Source organism: Hyla sarda, chromosome 8 (assembly GCF_029499605.1).
Source record: "Hyla sarda isolate aHylSar1 chromosome 8, aHylSar1.hap1, whole genome shotgun sequence".
Lineage (NCBI taxonomy): Eukaryota > Metazoa > Chordata > Amphibia > Anura > Hylidae > Hyla > Hyla sarda.
Genome location: NC_079196.1, coordinates 108,093,509 through 108,115,941, shown reverse-complemented (window position 1 = coordinate 108,115,941; position 22,433 = coordinate 108,093,509). Strand labels below are relative to the sequence as shown.

The following is a 22,433-nucleotide window of genomic DNA, read 5'->3' as shown; positions in this document are numbered from 1 at the left end:
GAGGTCCACAGTTTTTGGACCGCTGTGCCCTTCCAGATGTTGCAAAACTACACATCCTCAGCATGACCTTACTGTCCAGGCGTGCTGGGAATTGTAGTTCTGTAACATTTGGCCCTTCAGATGTTGCAGAACTACAACTCCCAGCATGCCTGGACAGTTTTGGCATACTGGGAGTTGTAGTTTTGCAACATCTGGAAGGGCACAGATTGGGAACCACTGTATTAGTGGTCTGCAAACTGTAGTCCTCCAGATGTTGCAAAACTACAACTCCAAGCATGCTGGGAGTTGTAGTTCGGCAACATCTGGCTCTAAAGATGTTGCCGAACTACTACTCCCAGCACGCCTGAGAATGTTTGGGAGTTGTGGTTTTGCAACAGCTGGAGGTACACTGGTTGGGAAACATTGTTTCCTAACTCAGTGTTTCCCAACCCGTGTGCCTCCAGCTATTGCAAAACCACAACTCCCAAACATTCTCAGGCATGCTGGGAGTAGTAGTTTTGCAACAGCTGGAGGTCCCCCCCCCCCCCTGTGAATGTACAGGATACATTCACATGGGCAGGGGCTTACAGTGAGTATCGGGCTGCAAGTTTGTGATGCAGCAAATTTTGCGCTGCAGCTCAAACTCGCTGTAACCCCCCGCCCGTGTGACTGTACCCTAAAAACACTACACTACACTAACACAAAATAAAATAAAAAGTAAAAAACACTACATATACACATACCCCTACACAGCCCCCCTCCCTCCCCAATAAAAATGAAAAGCGTCTGGTACGCCACTCTTTCCAAAATGGAGCCTCCAGCTATTGCAAAACAACAACTCCCAGTATTGCCGGACAGCCGTTGACTGTCCAGGCATGCTGGGAGTTTTGCAACAGCTGGAGGCACCCTGTTTGTGAATCACTGGCGTAGAATACCCCTATGCAAATCCCTAATTCAGGCCTCAAATGCACATGGCGCTCTCACTTTGGAGCCCTGTCGTATTTCAAGGCAACAGTTTAGGGCCACATATGGGGTATCGCCGTACTTGGGAGAAATTGCCTAACAAATCTTGGGGGTCTTTTTCTCCTTTCACCCCTTATGAAAAGGTGAAGTTGGGGTCTACACCAGCATGTTAGTGTAAAAAAATAAACTTTTTACACTAACATGCTGGTGTTTACCTCTTTCCAAAATGAAAAGTATAGGGCAAGGGGAAAAAAGCCCCCCAAAATTTGTAAAGCAATTTCTCCCGACTACGGAGATACCCCATATGTGGGCAAAAAGTGCTCTGGGGGCGCACAACAAGGCCCAGAAGGGAGAGTGCGCCATGTACATTTTAGGTGATTTGCACAAGGGTGGCTGATTGTTACAGCGGTTTTGACAAACGCAAAAAAAAAAAAAAAAACCACATGTGACCCCATTTCGGAAACTACACCCCTCACGGAATGTAATGAGGGGTGCAGTGAGAATTTACACCCTACTGGTGTCTGACAGATCTTTGGAACAGTGGGCTGTGCAAATAAAAAAATTTGTACAGCCCACTGTTCCAAAGATCTGACAGACACCAGTGGGGGGTAAAAGCTCACTGTACCCCTTGTTACGTTCCTCAAGGGGTCTAGTTTCCAAAAGGGTATGCCATGTGGGGGTTATTTTGCTGTTCTGGCACCATATGTGCTTCCTAAATGCGACATGCCCCCCGAGCAAAATTTGCTCTCAAAAAGCCAAATATGACTCCTTCTCTTCTGAGCATTGTAGTTCGCCCGTAGTGCACTTCAGGTCAACTTATGGGGTACCTCCATACTCAGAAGAGAAGTGGTTACAAATTTTGGGGGGTATTTCCTGCTATTAACCCTTGCAAAAATGTGAAATTTGGGGGGGAAACATACCTTTTAGTTAATTTTTTTTTTTTTTACGAATGCAAAAGTCATGAAACCCCTGTGGGGTATTAAGCCTCACTTTATTTCTTGCTACATTCCTCAAGGGGGCTAGTTTCCAAAATGGTATGCCATGTGTTTTTTTTTTTTTTTTGCTGTCCTGGCACCATAGGAGCTTCCTAAATGCGACATACCCCCGAGCAAAATTTGCTCTCAAAAAGCCAAATATGACTCCTTCTCTTCTGAGCATTGTAGTTCACCCATAGTACACTTCAGGTCAACTTATGGGGTACCGCCATACTCAGAAGAGATGGGGTTACAATGTTTGGGGGGTATTTTCTGCTATTAACCCTTGCAAAAATGTGAAATTTGGGGGGAAACACACATTTTTGTGAAATTTTATTTTTATTTTTTTACATATGCAAAAGTTGTGAAACCCCTGTGGGGTATTAAGGCTCACTTAATTCCTTGTTACATACTTCAAGGGGTCTAGTTTCCAAAATGGTATGCCATGTGGGGGATTTTTGCTGTTCTGGCACCATAGGGGCTTCCTAAATGCAACATGCCCCCCAAAAACCGTTTTAAAAAAAACGTACTCTCCAAAATCCCCTTGTCGCTCCTTCCCTTCTGAGCCCTCTACTGCGCCTGCCGAACACTTTACATAGACATATGAGGTATGTGTTTACTTGAGAGAAATTGTGCTACAAATATAAGTATACATTTTCTCCTTTTACCCCTTGTAAAAATTCAAAAATTGGGTCTACAAGAACATGCGAGTGTAAAAAATGGAGATTGTGAATTTTCTCCTTCACTTTGCTGTTATTCCTGTGAAATACCTAAAGGGTTAAAACGCTGACTGAATGTCATTTTGAATACTTTGGGGGTGCAGTTTTTATAATGGGGTCATTTGTGGGGAATTTCTAATATGAAGACCCTTCAAATCCACTTCAAACCTGAACTGGTCCCTGAAAAATTGTGAGTTTGGAAATTTTGTGAAAAATTGGAAAATTGCTGCTGAACTTTGAAGCCCTCTGGTGTCTTCCAAAAGTAAAAACACGTCAATTTTATGATGCAAACATAAAGTAGACATATTGGAAATGTGAATAAAAATAAAAATTATTTGGAATATGCATTTTCCTTACAAGCAGAGAGCTTCAAATTTAGCAAAATGCTAAATTTTCACATTTTTCATCAAATTTTGGGATTTTTCACCAAGAAAGGATGCAAGATACCACAAAATGTTACCACTATGTTAAAGTAGAATATGTCACGAAAAAACAATCTCGGAATCAGAATGATAAGTAAAAGCATCCCAGAGTTATTAATGTTTAAAGTGACAGTGGTCAGATGTGCAGACTATGGGCCTATCTGGCACATGATGGTTGATTTATTTAACATACTAAGGATTGCCACCCAGCCGGTATTTTACAGACAGTATTTGAATGCCTCTGCTGGTAATTTGTAGAAAAAATATTGGCCATGCAAAAGCCAGTATTTTTTAGGAAAGAGCTCCTGGCCACTGCAGACAGAATGAAATGATGCGCTCTAAGCCCCGCTGCACTGGCCCTGCCTGCAGTGCTGCTGCAGTGACTGATGTAAGACATTGCGCCGAGGAGCCACAAAGGAGGACGTCCCTCATCAGTTCCGCCCACCGGCACCAAGAGAAGCTGGCAGCCTGAGCCTGCTGAAGACACACAGGCCAGGTAAGTAGGTACAGGAAGCGAGGGCACAGGGGGGTCAGTGGGAGGATAAATTAAAATGAGTAAAAGAGTATGGCACAGGGGAGGAGGAATCAACTGAAATGGTTAAATGGTTATGGCACAGGGGGATCGGTGGGAGGGGGATGAATCAGTTGGAATGGTTATGATACTGGGTTCAGAGGGGGGGATCAATTACAATGAGTAAAAGAGTATGGCATGGGGGAAATCAACTGGAATGATTATTGCACAAGGGAATTAGAGGGGGGATTAAGTTGATGTCACACATGTATAATTAATTATGCAAATTAGCATGGCAGATATTTTGGGGCAAGAAAGGTGGCAACCCTAGCAGCCATCCATGATCTACTCTTACCCGGGGTCCCCATGAGTTGTCATTCCACCCCAGCCCCCCGCTGTGGACCTTACTGCCACACTCCGGAGGCTGAGAGGTTAATTTGTCAAAACTGGGCTGGTACCTGACACAACGTGTCTGTACATGGGCAGAGCTTCCTGTGATGTCAAACATATATAATTAATTATGCAGATTAGCACAGCCTGTATATTTTCCAAGAAAGGTGGCAACCCTAAACACATATATTTCACATTATAATTATTAGATTTCTAGAGAAAATCCAAATATATATTATATTCGGAGTAAAGAAGGAATATTTCACCTAGTATGAGGTTACTGGTGTTCACCTCATAGGGGTTTTTGTCTTCCCATGGATCAACATGTTTTATCAATAATGTAACAATAAATCAAAGAAACACCATTTTCTGCAATATCCATGGGGCTGAATTGCTAGTGCTGGCACTGAAGCCTGTGGTTAGACAGCCATCAGAACATATTTTGAGGGTACTCTCCTCATATGACATATTAGTCATTTGGGAATGGTAAAGGACTCCATAATAGATTATCACACTTAAAACACTTTTATGTGATCATGTGAAGATTTAAAGGAGTAGTCCAGTCCTAAAAAAACTAAAATTAAATGTGATCATGTGAAGATTTAAAGGAGTAGTCCAGTCCTTAAAAACGTATCCCCTATCCTAAGGATAGGGGATACGTTTCAGATCGCGGGGGTTCCGACCGCTGGGGCCCCCATGACCTCCTGTACGGGGCGCCAGCAGCTAGCGGGAACGGGGCGTGTTGACCACCGCATGAAGCGGCGGCTGACAGGCCCCCTCAATACAGCGCTATGGCAGAGCCGGAGACTGCCGAAGGCAGCGCTCCAGCTCTGCCATAGAATTGTATTTAGGGGGCGTGTCAGTGGTCTGACCCCTCGCGATCTGAAACTTATCCCCTACCCCATATGTGGACTTAAAATGCTCTGCGGGCGCACAACAAGGCTCAGGGCCTTGAGCGCCATGTACATTTGAGGGGATTTGCACAGGGGTGTCTTATCTTTACAGTGGTTCTGACATAAACGTAGAAAAAAAACACCCCATTTTCTGACCCCATTTTGGAAACTACACCCCTCACAGAATGTAACAAGGGGTATAGTGAGCATTAACACCTGATAGGTCTTTGAAGAATTCTCATTAAATTTGGACGTGAAAATAGAATTTTTTTTATTTTTCACTAAAATGCTGGTGTTATCCCAAAATTTTTTTTCACAGGGGGTAATAGGAAAAAAGTCCCCTTAAAATTTGTAGCACTATCTCTTCTGACCATATAAATACCCCATGTGTGGACATAAAGTGCTCTGCGGGCGCACAATGATGCTCAGAAGAGAAGGAGCGCCATTGGGCTTTTCGTGAGAGAATATGTCTGGAATTGAAGGCCATGTGCATTTAGAAAACCCCCATGGTCCCAGAACAGTGGACCCCCCACATGTGACCCCATTTTGGAAACTACACCCCTCATGGAATGTAATAAGGGGTGCAGTGAGCATTTACACCCCACTGGTGTCTGACAGATTTTATGAACAGTGGTCCATGAAAATGAAAAATTTAATTTTTAATTTGCACAGCTCACTGTTCCAAAGATCTGTCAAACGCCAGTGGGGAGTAAATGCTCACTGCCGCCCTTATTACATTCTGTGAGGGGTGTAGTTTCCGAAATAGGGTCACATGTGGGGGTCCACTGTTCTGGCACCATGGGGACTTTGTAAACGCACATGGCCCCAGACTTCCATTCCAAACAAATTCTTTCTCCAAAAGCCCAATGGCGCTCCTTCTCTTCTGAGCATTATAGTTCGCTCGCAGTGCACTTTAAATCCACATATGGGGTATTTCCATACTCAGAAGAAATGGGGGTTAAGATTTTGGGAGGCTTTTGCTCCTATTACCCCTTGTGAAAATGGAAAAATTTGGGGTAACCCAAGCATTTTAGTGAAAAAAATCAAATTTTTAATTTTCACGTCCAAATTTAGCGGAAATTTGTCAAACACCTGTGGGGTGTAAAGGCTCACTGTACCCCTTGTTACGTTCCTTGAGGGGTGTTGTTTCCCAAATAATGTGCCATGTAAGGCTTTTTTTGCGGTTCTGGCACCATAGGGGCTTCCTAAATGCAACATGCCCCCCAAAACAATTTCAGCAAAATTCAGCAAAATTTGCTTTCAAAAAGCCAAATGTGGCTCCTTCTCTTCTGAGCATTGTAGTGCTCCTGCAGTGCATTTTTTTGTCCTCACATGGGGTATTTCTATACTCAGAAGAAATAGGGTTACAACTTTTGGGGAGAGAATTGTCTCCTAAATTTTATTTACACATCTGACTTTATCAAAAAGTTGTCAAACACCTGTGGGGTGTTAAGGCTCACTGTATGCCTTGTTACGTGCCATGAGGGGTGTAGTCTCCAATATAGTATGCCATATGCTTTATTTATTTATTTTTGCTGTTATGGCACCACAGGGGCTTCCTGAATGCGACAAGCCCCCCAAAAACCATTTCAGCAAAATTCACTCTCTAAAATTCCATTGTCGCTCCTTCGCTTCGGAGCCTTCTAGTGCACCCACAGAGCACTTTACATTTACATATGAGATATTTCCTTACTCCAGAGAAAATGGGTTACACATTTTGGGGGGCTTTTTCTCCTTTTACCAATTGTAAAAATTCAAAAACTGGGTCTACAAGAACATGTTAGTGTAAAATATGGAGATTTTAGGAGACACCTAAAGGCTTAACAAACTTTCTGAATGTCATTTTGTATACTTTAAGGGGTGCAGTTTTTATAATGTGGTAATTTATGGGGTATTTCTAATATGAAGGCTCCTCAAATCCACTTCAAAATAGAAAAATTCTGATTCTGAAAATTTTGTGAAAATGTTAAAATTGCTGCTGAATTTTGATGCCCTCTGATGTTTTCCAAAAGTAAAAACATGTCAACTTTATGATGCAAACGTAAAGTAGACATATTGTATATGTGAATCAATATAATATAATTTATTTGGTTATGTCTATTTTCCTTACAAGCAGAGAGTTTCAAAGTTAGAAAAATTCAAAATTTTCTAATTTATCATTACATTTTTGAATTTTTCACCAAAAAATTATGCAAGTATCAACGGAAATTTACCACTATGTTAAAGAAGATTATGTCACGAAAAAACATTCTCGGAATCAAATTCATAAGTAGAAGCATCCCAGAGTTTTTAATGCTTAAATTGACAGTGGTCAGATGTGCAAAAAAATGCTCTGGTCCTTAAGGTGAAAATGGGCTTAGTCCTTAAGTGGTTAACTTGATACTAAATTAAGAATTCAAATATATTTTAATGATTTTTAGTTATATGAGCTACTGAAATATTTTGTTTGTATGTAATGTTTTTCTGTAATGTTTATTCAATTATTGTTTTTCTTTCTCCATCATCTCCATTTTATTTTCAAAATAACTGTAACAGTAAGTCTATACTATATACACAACGTGCATTTTATATACTCACACTTGTATTTATTTAATACATCTAACCTTGAAATCTGATTTGGTAAGAGGCTGAATATATATCACCATTTTCCAGTTTATTTTTTGGTCTCTCTTCTTGCTCTTGGCTTGTTCCTGAAATTGATTATGGTCTGCTGTCCCAGTTCCTGACAATACCACCTGCAGTCTGGATTTATCAGCCAGATGGAGCTGGGAAGGCCAACATATACTTTTAGAATTTAAAATAGTCTGACCTTTCGTGCATCAGGGATAAAATATGCAATCTACCTACAAAGGGTTTTGCCTTGATATAGAACAACAGATTGTTAAAGTAATCTGTTAGGACATTTTTAAGTCTTACTAATTATTTAACTAGTTAATGTGAACTGCAAGCAAAAGTAACTACGTAACTAGTTACTGTAAATACTTATCCATATTCTATCAACTTAAGTTTATTAAGAAAAGCTTTATCTAAGGACATCAATGATACATTTCCTCTGAAATTCAAGATAATGTAGAAGGAAATTTTAATAAAATCAAATATATCTCACTTTGAGTGAATGTACAAACACATCATTCTAAAACCGTACAACTGGTGTAAATGATTTTGGCCAAGGTATTCTATCTAGCTTGCTTCGGAGATGATAAAAGGCACAGTTGTTGTGGGATTCCTGCCAATAACCTTTGAAGGGTAAGATTTGTGTGGCATAGCAGAGTTTTAATAGGATGCCAAGCATAGTTTAAGCTCTTTGTTAGACTTAATGAAGGAGATTTATCAAGCTCCATAGTAGAGTTTGTTCCGTAAAAAAAAGTTGCACGTGCGACTTTTCTATACACGCTGCGACTTTTAGATTTTTGCTTATTCCAAAGCACATTTCTGAAATCTGCTCACCTAATAATTTTTTTTTTACTTTGCTTTTTTACTTTGGAGTGGTAATGTATTTATTAAATGCGATAGTCGCTATTTATGAAGAAAAAAGTTGCATCTCCATTTAAAAGTCACATATGTATTCCAGGTCCAACCTGGCTTACAGAAAGTGCATACGTCTGCAGAAAAGGACATTAACACCCACTTTAACAACTGTTCTGCATCAAAACAAAGCTACTACATTAATGTTAGTGTTAATTATAGAAAAAATGAATTATATAACTAATAACTCTATTAATCTTAAGGTCGAAAATACAGACTGCACACCATGTTAATTTTAGGACACATACAATAAACATCCATAGTAATACAGCTTCATGCACATTTTGGGGTGGGTAACGTACGGAGCCTTTTTTTTTTCTTTTTGTGTGGCTTCACTATTGTTAATGTGCCTGTTGGTGCTGCACTGTCTTCCTTTCTGACGTAAACTCCGGCCTCAGCGCAGCGGCGCGAGACTCTGCCCACCAAGGGCTCAAAATTAAACAAACAAGCCTCTAGAGTACGTATATTCATGGTGCGGCATAGTATGTTTTTAATATTTTTTCATTTTGAGGAGGGTGGATGGGTTGTTGCGGGATAGTTGGAGTGCAGCTATTTAGTGCCAGGCAGGCAAGTCAGAGTGTCACCCGAAGTGATACGCCCCCACCAACCCGCCAAACCCCTCCTCCCCGTCACTCTCTAGCAACGCTACTGATAATAAAGGGTTGATAAAGAACTTCGGCTATTAACAAAAGGGAAAACTTTTCTGCTTTAAAAAATGCTTTTGTAAGTGGGTTTCCCTGGTTTTGCTTACATGTGATTTATTTATCAAGGTTGTGCGACTATTTGATAAATAGGTTGCATATAAGCAAAAGTGAATTAAAAAAAGAGTTGTCATATAAAAGCCATATGTTTGAAAAGAATGATAAATCTCCTTCAATATTTTCTGCACCTTTCCACCTTGAGGTCATTTTCTCAGTATTATGGCAAGTATGAGGTAAACCTAGGGCCATATCTATAAGGACACTAGTTCATATCTATTCCATTATAATAAAATGAAAAATTCCTGTGAGATTATTTAAGGAATATGGCCATTCTTAATTTTTTTTGTACGAAATGCACAAAATTATGTTGAACACTAGTAAATAAACTATATAAATGGTTTGCCTCATTATTAGGACTATCCATTTGTGTTGCATAAGTCTCCTTATGTTAAACTGATCACAGGGTGTCCAAAGGCTGTGGTCAGTTGTAAATGGAAGGGAAAATTTGACATCATGAGCTACAACATGGAAAAGAAAATATTACAGCATAACTAAAACAACATGCAATGGTCTGTGTTACACATAATACTGTATGATAGAGAGAAGCTCTTTCTGGCCACTCCCCAATTTGGCATGCAGATGGGGATCTACACTGAGGCCTTCCCATTTATATTGGGATTGTCTCCTTAAATAGTATCTGTCATTTCAGATGACGTTTAAGCTGCCCTGTGTGTACATGAGGAGTAGCATAATTTCTAGTCATTATATCATGTGTATATGGCATTTTCATCTTTAATTTTCACTTGTCCCTTGTCCCTGTTATTTGACTATAATTTTAAGCAAATGTCCTAACCTACCCCCCTTTGCTACTAATGCCATCCCTGCACTTATTAAATTCGGCCTTTTACATCTACCCCCGCTGCTCACAGTCCCGGCTGTCCTTAGAAGAGGAAGGGGCTCTCCCTGTCTAGCATGACGTCAGCCATCACATGAATATACCTTAGGAGAGGGATCGCAGCAAGAGGGGTGGAAGTGAGCTCGGCCAGGCTACAGATGACGTTGCGCCTGCCGGGTCATTCCCCCTTCCCCCCTGCACACAGCGCAAGAAACGAGCAGCCTAAGAGAGGTAGAAAAAGGTATCTATAGTCATTTTTAAGTAGAAATAAAGGCACGGATAGCATTAGTGAGTGTCAGGGACAGATGGGGGGGGGGATTAGGGACAGTTTAGTTGATGATAGGTCCTTTTTAAAGGGGTACTCCCCTGGAAAAAATATTTTTTTTAAATCAACTGGTGCCAGAAAGTTAAACAGATTTGTAAATGACTTCTATTAAAAAATCTTAATCCTTCCAGTACTTATCAGCTGCTTTATGTTCCAGAGGAAGTTCTTTTCTGTTTGAATTTCCTTTCTCTCTGTCCACAGTGCTCTCTGCTGACACCTCTGTCCGTTTTAAGGGACGGTCCAGAGCAGGAGCAAATCCCCATAGCATACCTATCCTGCTACGTACAGTTCCTAAATTGGACAGAGGTGTCAGCAGAGAGCACTGTGGTCAGACAGAAAGGAAATTCAAAAAGAAAAGAACTTCCTGTGGAGCATATAGCAGATGATAAGCACTGGAAGGATTAAGATTTTTAAATAGAAGTAATTTACAAATATGTATAACTTTCTGGCACCAGTTGATTTAAAAAAAAAATAATAATAATGTTTTCCAGGGGACTACCACTTCAACATCTTTGTGACTACACCATGCGATATTTAGGATATATGGGATGGTTGAGGGTTTAAAGTTTGATGTTTTTGAATTTGGATCATCCTCTAGTCCATAAGGAACATTTTGTACTTTTAAAAGTATAAAAAATGTTTGGTACATTTTAACAAGCACATTGCACAAATGTCCATTGCCTTAGAGGGTTAAACATCTGTAACACTCAATAGTTTGGTGATGTTAAGCAGCCCTGCTCCCACACGATCCATTCGCCTGATAATCACCTGGTTCCAGTCCTGGCATGCTGCAGTAAGAGCAGCCATTTTACACTAGGGTTTGCATGTGAAGCGGATGTCACTTCCTTTGTGTAACTCTACGAGCATGCCATAGAGTTACATAGAGAAACTGGCTTCTGCTTTACTCACAAACCCACAAATGGCTGAACACAATGCAGTGTGCCAGAATCGGAACACGGTAACGATTAGAAGAAATGGACACATGGTAAGAGATGGAGCAGAGAGGCCTTATAAAATAAAATGTATGACTGAAGTGTCCCTTAAAATCTAAATCTTTTCTGACACACAAAAGTAACATTGTAACTGTTGTATACTGCACACTTACATGAGGGGGGCATGTACTGTATATGCTTTTGTGTAATTGCATATTGCATATTTTATTATGTGTTATGATAAAACTTACATTCTTCACATTACTTTTTCAATATGCTTGTTCTTAAAACCAGGACTGGTTGGTTGTTGTCTATTGTGGAAAAGCTCTTCTCTCATCACATTAAATGAGCGCTCCTATTAAGGATCTAGACAATGCTAGTTAAATTAAACAAGGACAATGACATATCCTACTCAGAATGCCAGCTTGTCTGATTCCACAGCAGAACAAGGATTAAACTGATTTGGCCTTCGGGGAGGGTTTCACAAGAATCCAAAACAGCTCCTCGGCCCCAGATTGTTGTGGGTTAATAACTTTGCTGTTAGTGTGTTAGTGTACTGTACAAAGCAGGTGATCGCCCTTCTGAAGTCCAGTCAGCTTCCAGCAGTTTACAGTCTGTTAACCGACTTGTGTCTTGATGCAGCTCCAACAAGATGTATCTTATCCTGTGGAATGCTGGTGTTCTGGGAATTCTGCTACCGCAGGTGCTGGGTATGAAGATAAACTATGATGGGTAAGAATCTCCTTTTTTATTCCATACAATTCAATGCTTTATTGCGTTACACATTGCAGATTTGCTTTATTAGTAGTGCTTGTGTGCAATAGGATTTCAAAAACTTGTTTTGCCAGTTTCTTTGTACATTCATTCTAATATGCATCTTAAGTGTTTAATTTCATATCTGGATAACTATTTCCAAACCTGTATAGTGCCTGTGCAGCTTGTCTGTTTCAATGCCACCATAAATCTATCTCATAGATCTGTCCCTGTATTAAGCAGCATGTGTGTCCTTGGCAGTTTATTCATCTGGCAGCCAAATTATGTAAGTGCATTTCAATCATTATTGCTGTGACTCAGGTCAAGTCAGAGAGCAGTGTGTGTAAATTGCTACAGTTATAAAGATCTCCAATGGTTAACTTAAGGGAAACTAAACCACACTAAACCCAAAACACAGGGTTATAGTGCAAGTGAACCAAATGAAAATGAGGTATACCTTACCCAGATCCGTGGTCTGGTTTTGGAGATAGACTCGTTATTAGCCTCCATTACTAATATGATAATCACCAATTTTGCGTAATGGAGGCACGACCCAACAGCATCCCTGACTCCTTCCTCTCTCCTCCTATATGTCCACCCACCTCATGAATATTCATGGAGGACCCTTGGCCCCTGTCAGTGCTCTGTGGGCAGGCACATCGGAGCAGAGGAGATAAAGGCAGGAATGCTGGGTATGCTGGGTCCTGCCTCCATTGTGCAAAAGAGGAGATTGACATATTAGCAATGGAGGCTAATGATAGGTATTTCCAGAACCAGACAGCAAATTTTAATCCAGTTCACCAACACTATAATTCTGTGTATTGGGTTTTGTGCGGGTGAACAGACTGTCAGTTTCGCTTTAAAGTATACATAATTTGTGTCTATAGAAAAATATATTTGTCTTAAATGAGTAACAGTGGAATAGTAGCTTTGAATGTTTCCATATACTATATGCACTTACACATTCTTGTGTTCACCTTGCTATATGTAGACATTCCTTCTTTGAGGTTAAAGAGTACCTATCATCAACTACTCTCCCTAATCCCCCTCCCTATCTGTCCCTAACTCTATATAAGGCTATGGCTGTACTTAATTTCATTCAAATCCTCATATAAATACCTTTTTATTGTCATCTTCGGCAGCTCAGTTCCCTGCCGTGTGCAAGCGGAGGATGTGGGCGAGGCCTGGCAGGCGCAACGTCATCTGATGCCTGCCAGGCTGCCTTCTGCCCTTCTTCCTGATGTAAGACCTCGATCAGACGTATATGTGTTTTTCCTGGACAGACCCGATGTTTACCCTGCTGTGTTACGAGCACAGCGCTCGCTCCTGCCGGTCTGATTGACAGGTGGGGAGCTGTGCTGAGCTCGTCATGTGATCAGCCAGCGCTCTGTGATTTTGGACTTGCCTTGTGCCCAGGGACTCCTAGGGAGACCCCTAGTGGTGAACTTTTCAAACCTTAAAAAAATATAAAATAAGTGAACATTTTTAATGGAAAGCAATTAGCAACTTGTCTATAATTGATTGAGCTATAACATATTAAAAGTTTTGTTGATGATAGGTACTCTTTAAGTTAGAAGATGGCATCAATAATTAATAATGGGATGAACTCTTGGACTTTGCTACTTTTTTCAGTCTGAATAACTATGTAACTATGCATGTCATCACATACTTAAAGTGCTGTGCAATATAAAGAAAAGGACAGTAAAAATAGCTGTATTTTTATCAGTGAATATGCACAAGAACAACTGTTTTGGTAGGCAAAAGCCTCCCTGGAGACCTTCTTTGGCCAGCATGATATTATATAAAGTATCTGTTATACTGGTATAACCCACCATTGTTTTGGCTTGACTTTCCACTTTATATTCTCCTTATACTGTAGTACATTATAGAACATATTAGTGTAATGCTATAAATTATGGAAACAATGACTCAGTGACTCTGGTATAGTTACTTGCTTAGCTTAGTGCCTCTGTATCAATGAAATGCGTAAGGTGTCAGATGTCACTATAAATGCACTGATATTTTTTTGTAGCTATGCTTTCTTTTGCCTATGCAAAGGTTTAGTTTGCTAGCCCTGTATCAAATAACTTTGACTAAAGCAATATGGTTTGTTGGTGCCTCCCTGAAACTCAACACCTGGGACTAGGGGTGGCATTCGGCTAGGTCTTTCCAGTTCTCCCTATTTCTCCCATAACAGCTAGTTCGGAAAAACCAGAGAGAGATTCTGAAAGTTTAATTTTTTTTTTTTTTTTACAAGAATACAGGTTCAACTCAAAATTTAATAAAATTCTCAAATTTTATTGGGCATCTTGTTTCTTCAAGAAAAAGCTTTACATATAATGTTGCAGTATTGCAGTAGACAATAAACAGTATAATATATAATAGACAGTATATAGTGGCAACTTTTCTGGGGGCATATAATATATACCAAAAACCTTTTTGTTGTATTTGTTCTTAAAAACAATTCATATAATGTCAAAAACTAGGTATTAATGAAAGCACTCACCACGTCAATGTGTAGGTGATAGTCTTCAAATATAAATTCTTGGAACTTCATACACAGAGGGAGTAAAGGTGTAGGGCGGCAGGTTGGTGAAGGCAGGGAAAAAGGACTGAACGCCGGGGTGAAGTTTCACATCAAACGCTGCTTTCTCAAGCCATCAATATTGAGGAATATTGTGAAATGTCGCCCCAGCGTTCAGTCCTTTTCCCCTGTCTTCACCATCCTGCTGCCCTGCACCTTTACTCCCACTGTGTATGAAGTTTCAAGAATTAATATTTCAAGAATATCACCTACACATTGACGTGGTGAGTGCTTTCATTAATACTTTGTTTTTGACACCTACTTGCTTGTACCACATTCCATGAATTTGCACCACCTGAATACGTCCTGAGAGGGAGTGAACCATTTGCTCACACACTGAAGACATATACATCCTCTGTAAGACAGCAGTGCTGAAGATTTGTGTGTTCTTTATATAGCACAATTCATATAATATATTCATAAGCATAAGCAATGCATATAGTTTAATACAACATTAACCCCTTAAGGACACAGGACGTAAATGTACGTCCTGGTGCGGTGGTACTTAACGCACCAGGACGTACATTTACGTCCTGTGCATAACCGCTGGCATCGGAGCGATGCCCGTGTCATGCGCGGCTGATCCTGGCTGCGGCTGATCGCAGCCAGGGACCCGCCGGCAATGGCCGACGCCCGCGATCTTGCGGGTGTCCGCCATTAACCCCTCAGGTGCCGGGATCAATACAGATCCTGGCATCTGCGGCAGTGCCCGATTTAAATGAACGATCGGATCGCCCGCAGCGCTGCTGCGGGGATCCGATCATTCAGAACGCCGCACGGAGGTCCCCTCACCTTCCTCCTTCTGGCTCCCGGTGTCTTCTGCTCTGGTCTGAGATCGAGCAGACCAGAGCAGAAGATCGCCGATAACACTGATCTGTTCTATGTCCTATACATAGAACAGATCAGTATTAGCAATCATGGTAATACTATGAATAGTCCCCTATGGGGACTATTCAAGTGTAAAAAAAAATTTAAAAAAAATGTAAAAGTAAAAAAAAGTGAAAAATCCCCTCCCCCAGTAAAAAAGTAAAACGTCCGTTTTTTCCTATTTTAGCCCCAAAAACCGTAAAAAATTAATGTTATAGACATATTTGGTATCACCGCGTGCGTAAATGTTCTAACTATTAAAATAAAATGTTAATGATCCCGTACGGTGAACGGCGTGAACGTTAAAAAAAAAGTCCAAAATTGCTACTTTTTTAATACATTTTATAAAAAAAATATTATAAAAAATGTATTAAAAGTTTTTTTATATGCAAATGTGGTATCAAAAAAAAGTACAGATCATGGCGCAAAAAATGAGCCCTCATACCGCCGCTTATACGGAAAAATAAAAAAGTTAGAGGTCATCAAAATAAAGTGATTATAAACGTACTAATTTGGTTAAAAAGTTTGTGATTTTTTTTAAGCACAACAATAATATAAAAGTATGTAATAATGGGTATCATTTTAATCGTATTGACCCTCAGAATAAAGAACACATGTAATTTTTACCGTAAATTGTACGGCGTGAAAACGAAACCTTCCAAAATTAGCAAAATTGCGTTTTTCTTTTTAATTTCCCCGCAAAAATAGTGTTTTTTGGTTGCGCCATACATTTTATGATATAATGAGTTATTTAATTACAAAGGACAACTGGTCGCGCAAAGAACAAGCCCTCATACTAGTCTGTGGATGAAAATATAAAAGAGTTATGATTTTTAGAAGGTGAGGAGGAAAAAATGAAAACGTAAAAATTTAATTGTCTGAGTCTTTAAGGCCAAAATGGGCTGAGTCCTTAAGGGGTTAAAGAGCTCATGCATTTATGGGCAGTTGAATGAGTACCATGTATATAGCACTATGTCATTAATTCCATATCTCAATACACAGTCATGGCCATAAATGTTGGCACCCCTGAAATTTTTCAAGAAAATTAAGTATTTCTCACAGAAAAGGATTGCAGTAACATGTTTTGATATACACATGTTTAATCCCTTTGTTTGTATTGGAACTAAACCAAAAAACAATGAAAACACAATCCCCATTATACCTGGACAAATATCCTGAAGTAAATACCTTTAGTAGACTTCTCTATGTACAAGCCATCATCCCTCTCTGGCTTAAGGGTATAAATGTTAGCTTCCCTTACGTCCTAACCAGCAGCACAAGTGGGGTGTTCTGCCCCTGTGAAGCTGGCAGGACGGTGGAATTTTTAATTCCGCCCAAGTAATTAAACATTTAATTAGTACCCCATATAAGGCCTCCTCCCTTAGGCCACATCGGTGCAGGCTCTGCTACTTTTTAACAGAGCCTGCATGGATCCCTCTCCCCTCCTTCCTTAGGGGAGAGTTTTTTTTTATATATATGTTTACTTATCTTTTTCTACTGCGGGACAGCGTTCTGTCCCAAGCTCAGTGGTTCCGCGACTTTGGTCTCAGACCCTCCTAACTGTTAGGGGTTCGCTGATGCCTCACTGTTTGGGCTAAGTCCGCCCTTACCTTATTTGGCAGAGCTGTCTGTGTCGCCCCATCGCTGCGGCAGCTCCGTGGACCGGAAGTGCGTCGTCTGACGACTTCCGGTCCGGCGTCTGCGCTTCTAAAGCACAGATTACCTTAATTTCTAGGATTTTTTGCAAATCCTATTGTGCATGTGCCCCTTCCAAGGGTGGGAAGGATCACATCCTGTATAATCTGCATTTCTCCATGAATTGGATGTTTTGTTCGGTATTGTACATCACATCCTGTAGGGGGTGGGGCTTAACTTAAATCTAGGCGCCCATTCCCCTATAAAAAGCAGCTGGACCATTAGGGTGTCTCTTGCTGCTACCCTAGCTGGAGTACTTGCACTGGTTAAACCTCTGCTATACCTTGAGTGTTTTTTGCTAGAGCAAAACTATTTACCTAATAGGTATTTATTTGTAGGTTGCGCTGCAACAGGTTTAGGTAGAATTGTTTCTAACCCTTTGATTTCTTTTCTCTTAGACAATGTCTACTCCTTCCTTGAGTGACCATTTGTCTGGAGGTCGCAAATCCGCCTCTAAGAAGCGTCATTTGACATGTGCTGATTGCGGCACCCCGCTACCGGATGCCTATGAGTATAATAGGTGTCCTGGGTGTCGTCCACCTGCTAACCCTGCGGAGCCCACTGTCCATGACATGTTTGTATGGATGAAAGAGTTTATGGGCAATTCTATCTCAGAAATAAAGAATTCCTTAGCTCCCAAAAGGCCTAGAACCTCATCTAGCCCTCCTTCGGTTGTAGAAGACCCCGCCATGTCAGTGGGAGATCAGTCGGAGCTATCTGTAGAAGAAGTAGTCTCTCAACCACTTTTTCCAATAGAGAAAATTCAGAGATTACTTAGATCCATCCGGTCAGGGGACCAGGATGTTGATCAGGGGGAAGCCTCAACATCCACCGCTAGGGAACCTTGGGTTTTCAAGGTGGATGATACCCTCAGGAAAATAATGAAAACTGAATGGAAACATCCGGACAAGCCAGCAGTTCTCACCCGGAGGTTCAGACTCATGTACCCATTGCCGGAGGCTGAATTAGATTCTTGGGTTCCTCCACCTAAGGTCGACATGGCTATCTAGGAGGGTCCTTGTTCCAGCGGATGATGGAAGCAACCTTCAGGATCCCCTTGATAGAAAGGTGGACTCATTATTGAGGCGCAGTTACACTGCGGCTTCAGCTTCTGCTACTGTGGCTATCGCTTCTAACGAAGTTGCTGAATTCGTGAAGGATAGAGTTCTTCGGATCCAGTCCGAGATTGAGGGAAATGTTGCCAGGGAAGATATCCTGGACAGTTTTAAAACACTGCTTCTAGGAGTGGACTTTCTCTGTGAATCGACCCAACAGCACCTCAAGCTTGCGGCCAAGTCTATGGGACTCTCTTCGGCTAGTAGGCGCCCCTTATGGTTACGCCCCTGGATGGCGGACAATACCTCCAAATTTAATCTTTGTGGTATGCCTCTTGAGCCCAATTGGCTTTTTGGGTCCGAATTAGACCGCATCATGGAAGGTTATGCGGAAAGAAAAGGAAAATCCTTACCTGTCCAATCCTTTCGGGGTAAGGGCAGAGCAAGGGGAGGGAGGTACCAGGGCTCTTCCAGATCCCAAAAGCACCAGTCCAACCAGAAGCGTGGAGGGGGCCCTGGCCGTGGTAAAGATCGAAAAGCTGAGCTGTGACTCTTCTCTAGAACCCACCAACGTTTCCCCTCTCCCTTCCCTTCTATGTCCGGTAGAGAAGTCATCTACCGATCCCCCTCCGGTAGGAGGTCGTTTAAGTTTATTTCTTCCAGCTTGGATGAAAGAAATCCAAGATCCCTGGGTACTGGATGTTATCCAGTCAGGTTACAAAATAGAGTTTACGTCCCTTCCTCTAAGAAAATTTGTGTTAACAAAACTACTCCCTCAGCCAAAGCAGGCTATTCTAGAGAACTCTGTTCTCCAATACATAGAAAAGCAGGCTTTGGAAGACGTTCCCCCCGATCAAAGGGGTTCAGGGGTATACTCCCCGATCTTTCTGGTGCCGAAACCGTCAGGCGATTGGCGTATGATCATAGATCTGCGCTATTTGAACCGGTTCATAAGGAAAAGAAGGTTCAGGATGGAGACCATTCGCTCTGTCATCAGCATTCTGGCCCCTCTAGATCTTATGGTTACTATCGACCTGAAGGATGCTTACCTTCATGTTCCTATTTTTCCTGCCCACAGGAAATTCTTGAGGGTTGCTGTCTCCATAAGAGGTGTGGTAAGGCATTTCCAGTTTGCTGTGTTGCCCTTCGGCATCACTTCTGCTCCCCACACCTTCACAAAGGTGGTGGCTCCGGTAGTCTCTGCCCTTAGATTAAGAGGTCTAGAGATTATACCTTACCTAGACGACTGGCTTCTAAAGGCTGCTACTCTAGACGTACTACATTCCCATCTTCATCTGGCTCTAGATTTTCTCCAGCGTCTGGGCTGGATTATAAATTGGGAAAAATCCGAAATAATCCCTGCCACCTCTAGAAAGTTTCTGGGCTTCGTTCTCGACTCTTCTCAGATGACTTTGTCCCTCACTACAGAAAGAAGAGAACGAGTCATAAGAGCCGCCGAGTTTCTAATGGTCCCTCGCAGGGTATCCATCAGAACTCTGATGAAGATGTTGGGTCACATGTCAGCATCTGCAGAGGCAGTTCCCTGGGCCCTATGGCATCTACGACCTCTACAAGATCAGGTCTTGACTGTCTGGAACCACAACCCCAGAGGGTTGGACAGAAAATGCACCCTGTCGCCCGAAGTCCGAGCATCCCTCAGATGGTGGAGGGATCTGACAGATGGAAAGTCCTTGATTCAACCTCGTTGGATCACTTTGACAATGGACGCCTCCCTTCTGGGCTGGGGAGCCCACCTGGACGAGATTCCGGTACAAGGTACCTGGTCCCCTCAGGAGAGACTTCTCTCCTCCAACATGAGAGAACTGAGGGCAGTTCGTCTAGCTCTCCTCCACTTCACGCCTCTTGTTCTAGGGAAGGTGGTAAGAGTCCGGTCAGACAACACCACGGTAGTGGCTTACATCAACAGACAGGGTGGCACGAAGTCCCAAGTGCTCCTCAAGGAGACCGGACTGATCCTCTCTTGGGCAGAGCTCAATCTAACCCACCTTTCTGCGATCCACATCAAGGGGGATCTCAATATAGTGGCAGATCGTCTAAGTCACGGGCTTCCGGTCCAAGGAGAATGGTCCCTGAACGAAGACATCTTCAAGAAGATAACCTTAAGGTGGGGTATGCCAGAGATAGATCTCATGGCAACTCTTCTGAACGCCAAGGTGAACAAATTCTGCTCTCTTTACAAAGAGGACAACCCAGTGGCGATAGACGCTCTGTCCATTCCATGGAGGTTCAGGCTGGCCTACATATTCCCTCCACTTTCCATGATACCGAAGGTATTGATGAAAGTCAGGCAAGACCAGACCTCAGTGATTGCCATCATCCCATTCTGGCCCAAGAGGTCCTGGTTCACCCAACTCATGAGGATGAGTCAGGGTTGTTATTGGAGGCTTCCCCACATGCAGAACCTTGTGTCTCACAACACAGACTCCTGCCTAGATCTGAGGAGACTCAATCTGACAGCCTGGAGATTGACAGGACCCTACTAAGTAGTGGGCTTCCTGCGGAGGTCTTGAGAACCATTGCACACTCTAGAGCAGAGTCTACAAATAAGGTCTATTCCAGGATAAAGAAGATTTTCCTTCAATGGTGTGCTACGAAAGAGGTAGTAACCTCAGATCCTCCTCTTTCTGCAATACTACGGTTTCTTCAGGATGGCCTTGACAAGGGTCTTAGCCCATCCACTCTAAAGGTTCAAGTCTCAGCACTCTCTGCCTTTTTAGGCAGGTCCTTATCACAAGAATCTCTAATCAAAAGATTCCTTAAGGGAGCTGAAAGACTTAAACCTACAGTTCTCAGACCCATTCCCAAATGGGATTTGCCTACTGTTCTTAAAGGGTTATGCTCTCATCCCTTTGAACCGCTAGAAGAAGTCGACTTTAGGTATTTGTCCCTTAAAGTCACCTTCTTGTTGGCCATAACCTCAGCCAAAAGGGTTGGCGAGCTTCAGGCCCTTTCAGCCCTTGAGCCTTATACATTGTTTCTCCAGGACAGAGTCCTGTTGAGATATTTACCCACTTTTGTTCCTAAGGTTCCGACGTTTTCCAACACCAACCAGGTCATATCCCTTCCAGTTCTGTGTCCTAATCCAGCTTCTTCCGAGGAAGTTGCTGACCACACTCTGGACATCTCAAGAATTCTCAGAATCTACATCTCCAGAACTGAAGAATTTAGAAGATCGGAGCACCTTCTTGTTTCTTTTTCAGGGAAGAACAAAGGTCTTAAAGCCTCTAAACCCTCTCTGAGTAGATGGATTAAGGAAGCAATCCGGGAGGCCTTTGTAGCCCAGGGCTTAACTCCTCCTACCTTTGTTACTGCCCATTCTACTAGGGCAGTCTCTACTTCCTTTGCAGAAAGCTGTTCCTCATGATCAAATCTGTGCGGCTGCCTCCTGGGGCACCCATAATACATTTATTAGTCATTACAGGGTCAATGCCAAACGATCGGAAGAGTTGGCCTTTGGGCAATCAATCCTAAGTGCCACTCTGCCGTAGTCCCTCCCTATTTGTGTTGTTACTTGCTAAGTCCCCACTTGTGCTGCTGGTTAGGACGTAAGGGAAGCGTTAATTTTTAACGTAAATTTGTTTTCCCTTAGTCCTAACAGCAGCACACTAATTTCCCACCCGTATATTTTTGTTTGTTACTTGTTATAAAGCAATGTGGCCTAAGGGAGGAGGCCTTATATGGGGTACTAATTAAATGTTTAATTACTTGGGCGGAATTAAAAATTCCACCGCCCTGCCAGCTTCACAGGGGCAGAACACCCCACTTGTGCTGCTGTTAGGACTAAGGGAAAACAAATTTACGTTAAAAATTAACGCTTCCTAATGGGAATGAGAAAAATTTTTACAAAAATTTATATGAAAAGATGTATTTAAAAATTGTATACATTTTTTCAAATAAAATGAATAAAATCGCTGACAGCTGGCTCTCCTCACCTACACTATGCCACTGCAAACTCTGCAGGGATGTATAATAGAAAATACAATAGGAAGCCCTTTTATATATTTTTTTTTCCTTTGACAGTTGAAGCAAATGCTGAAATGTGTGACTGCTAGTGAAGGTCACATCCACATTGATTTTTACCTTTTTACCTTGATACTGTAAAGGGAGTCTTCATAAACAGTGAGGTTTGTAAAACGTGTTTTCACTTTGCCACATGTTTATATGGTAAGAGGGAACTGTATAAAGAAAAGCCATGCCTTTTAGTGCAGTAAGCAGTTATATTGTAACCA

At 41.8% G+C, this 22,433-nt stretch overlaps 1 protein-coding gene across 1 annotated transcript in view; it reads left to right on the top strand.

Annotated features, from left to right (window-relative positions):
• CPO (carboxypeptidase O) overlaps positions 1-22,433 on the top strand; it is a 193,135-nt gene that overhangs the window by 20,650 nt on the left and 150,052 nt on the right. Inside the window, exon 2 of the mRNA XM_056535071.1 lies at positions 11,872-11,961. Coding sequence (XP_056391046.1) covers positions 11,872-11,961 — 90 coding nt within the window. The remainder of the gene's footprint in view (positions 1-11,871; positions 11,962-22,433) is intronic.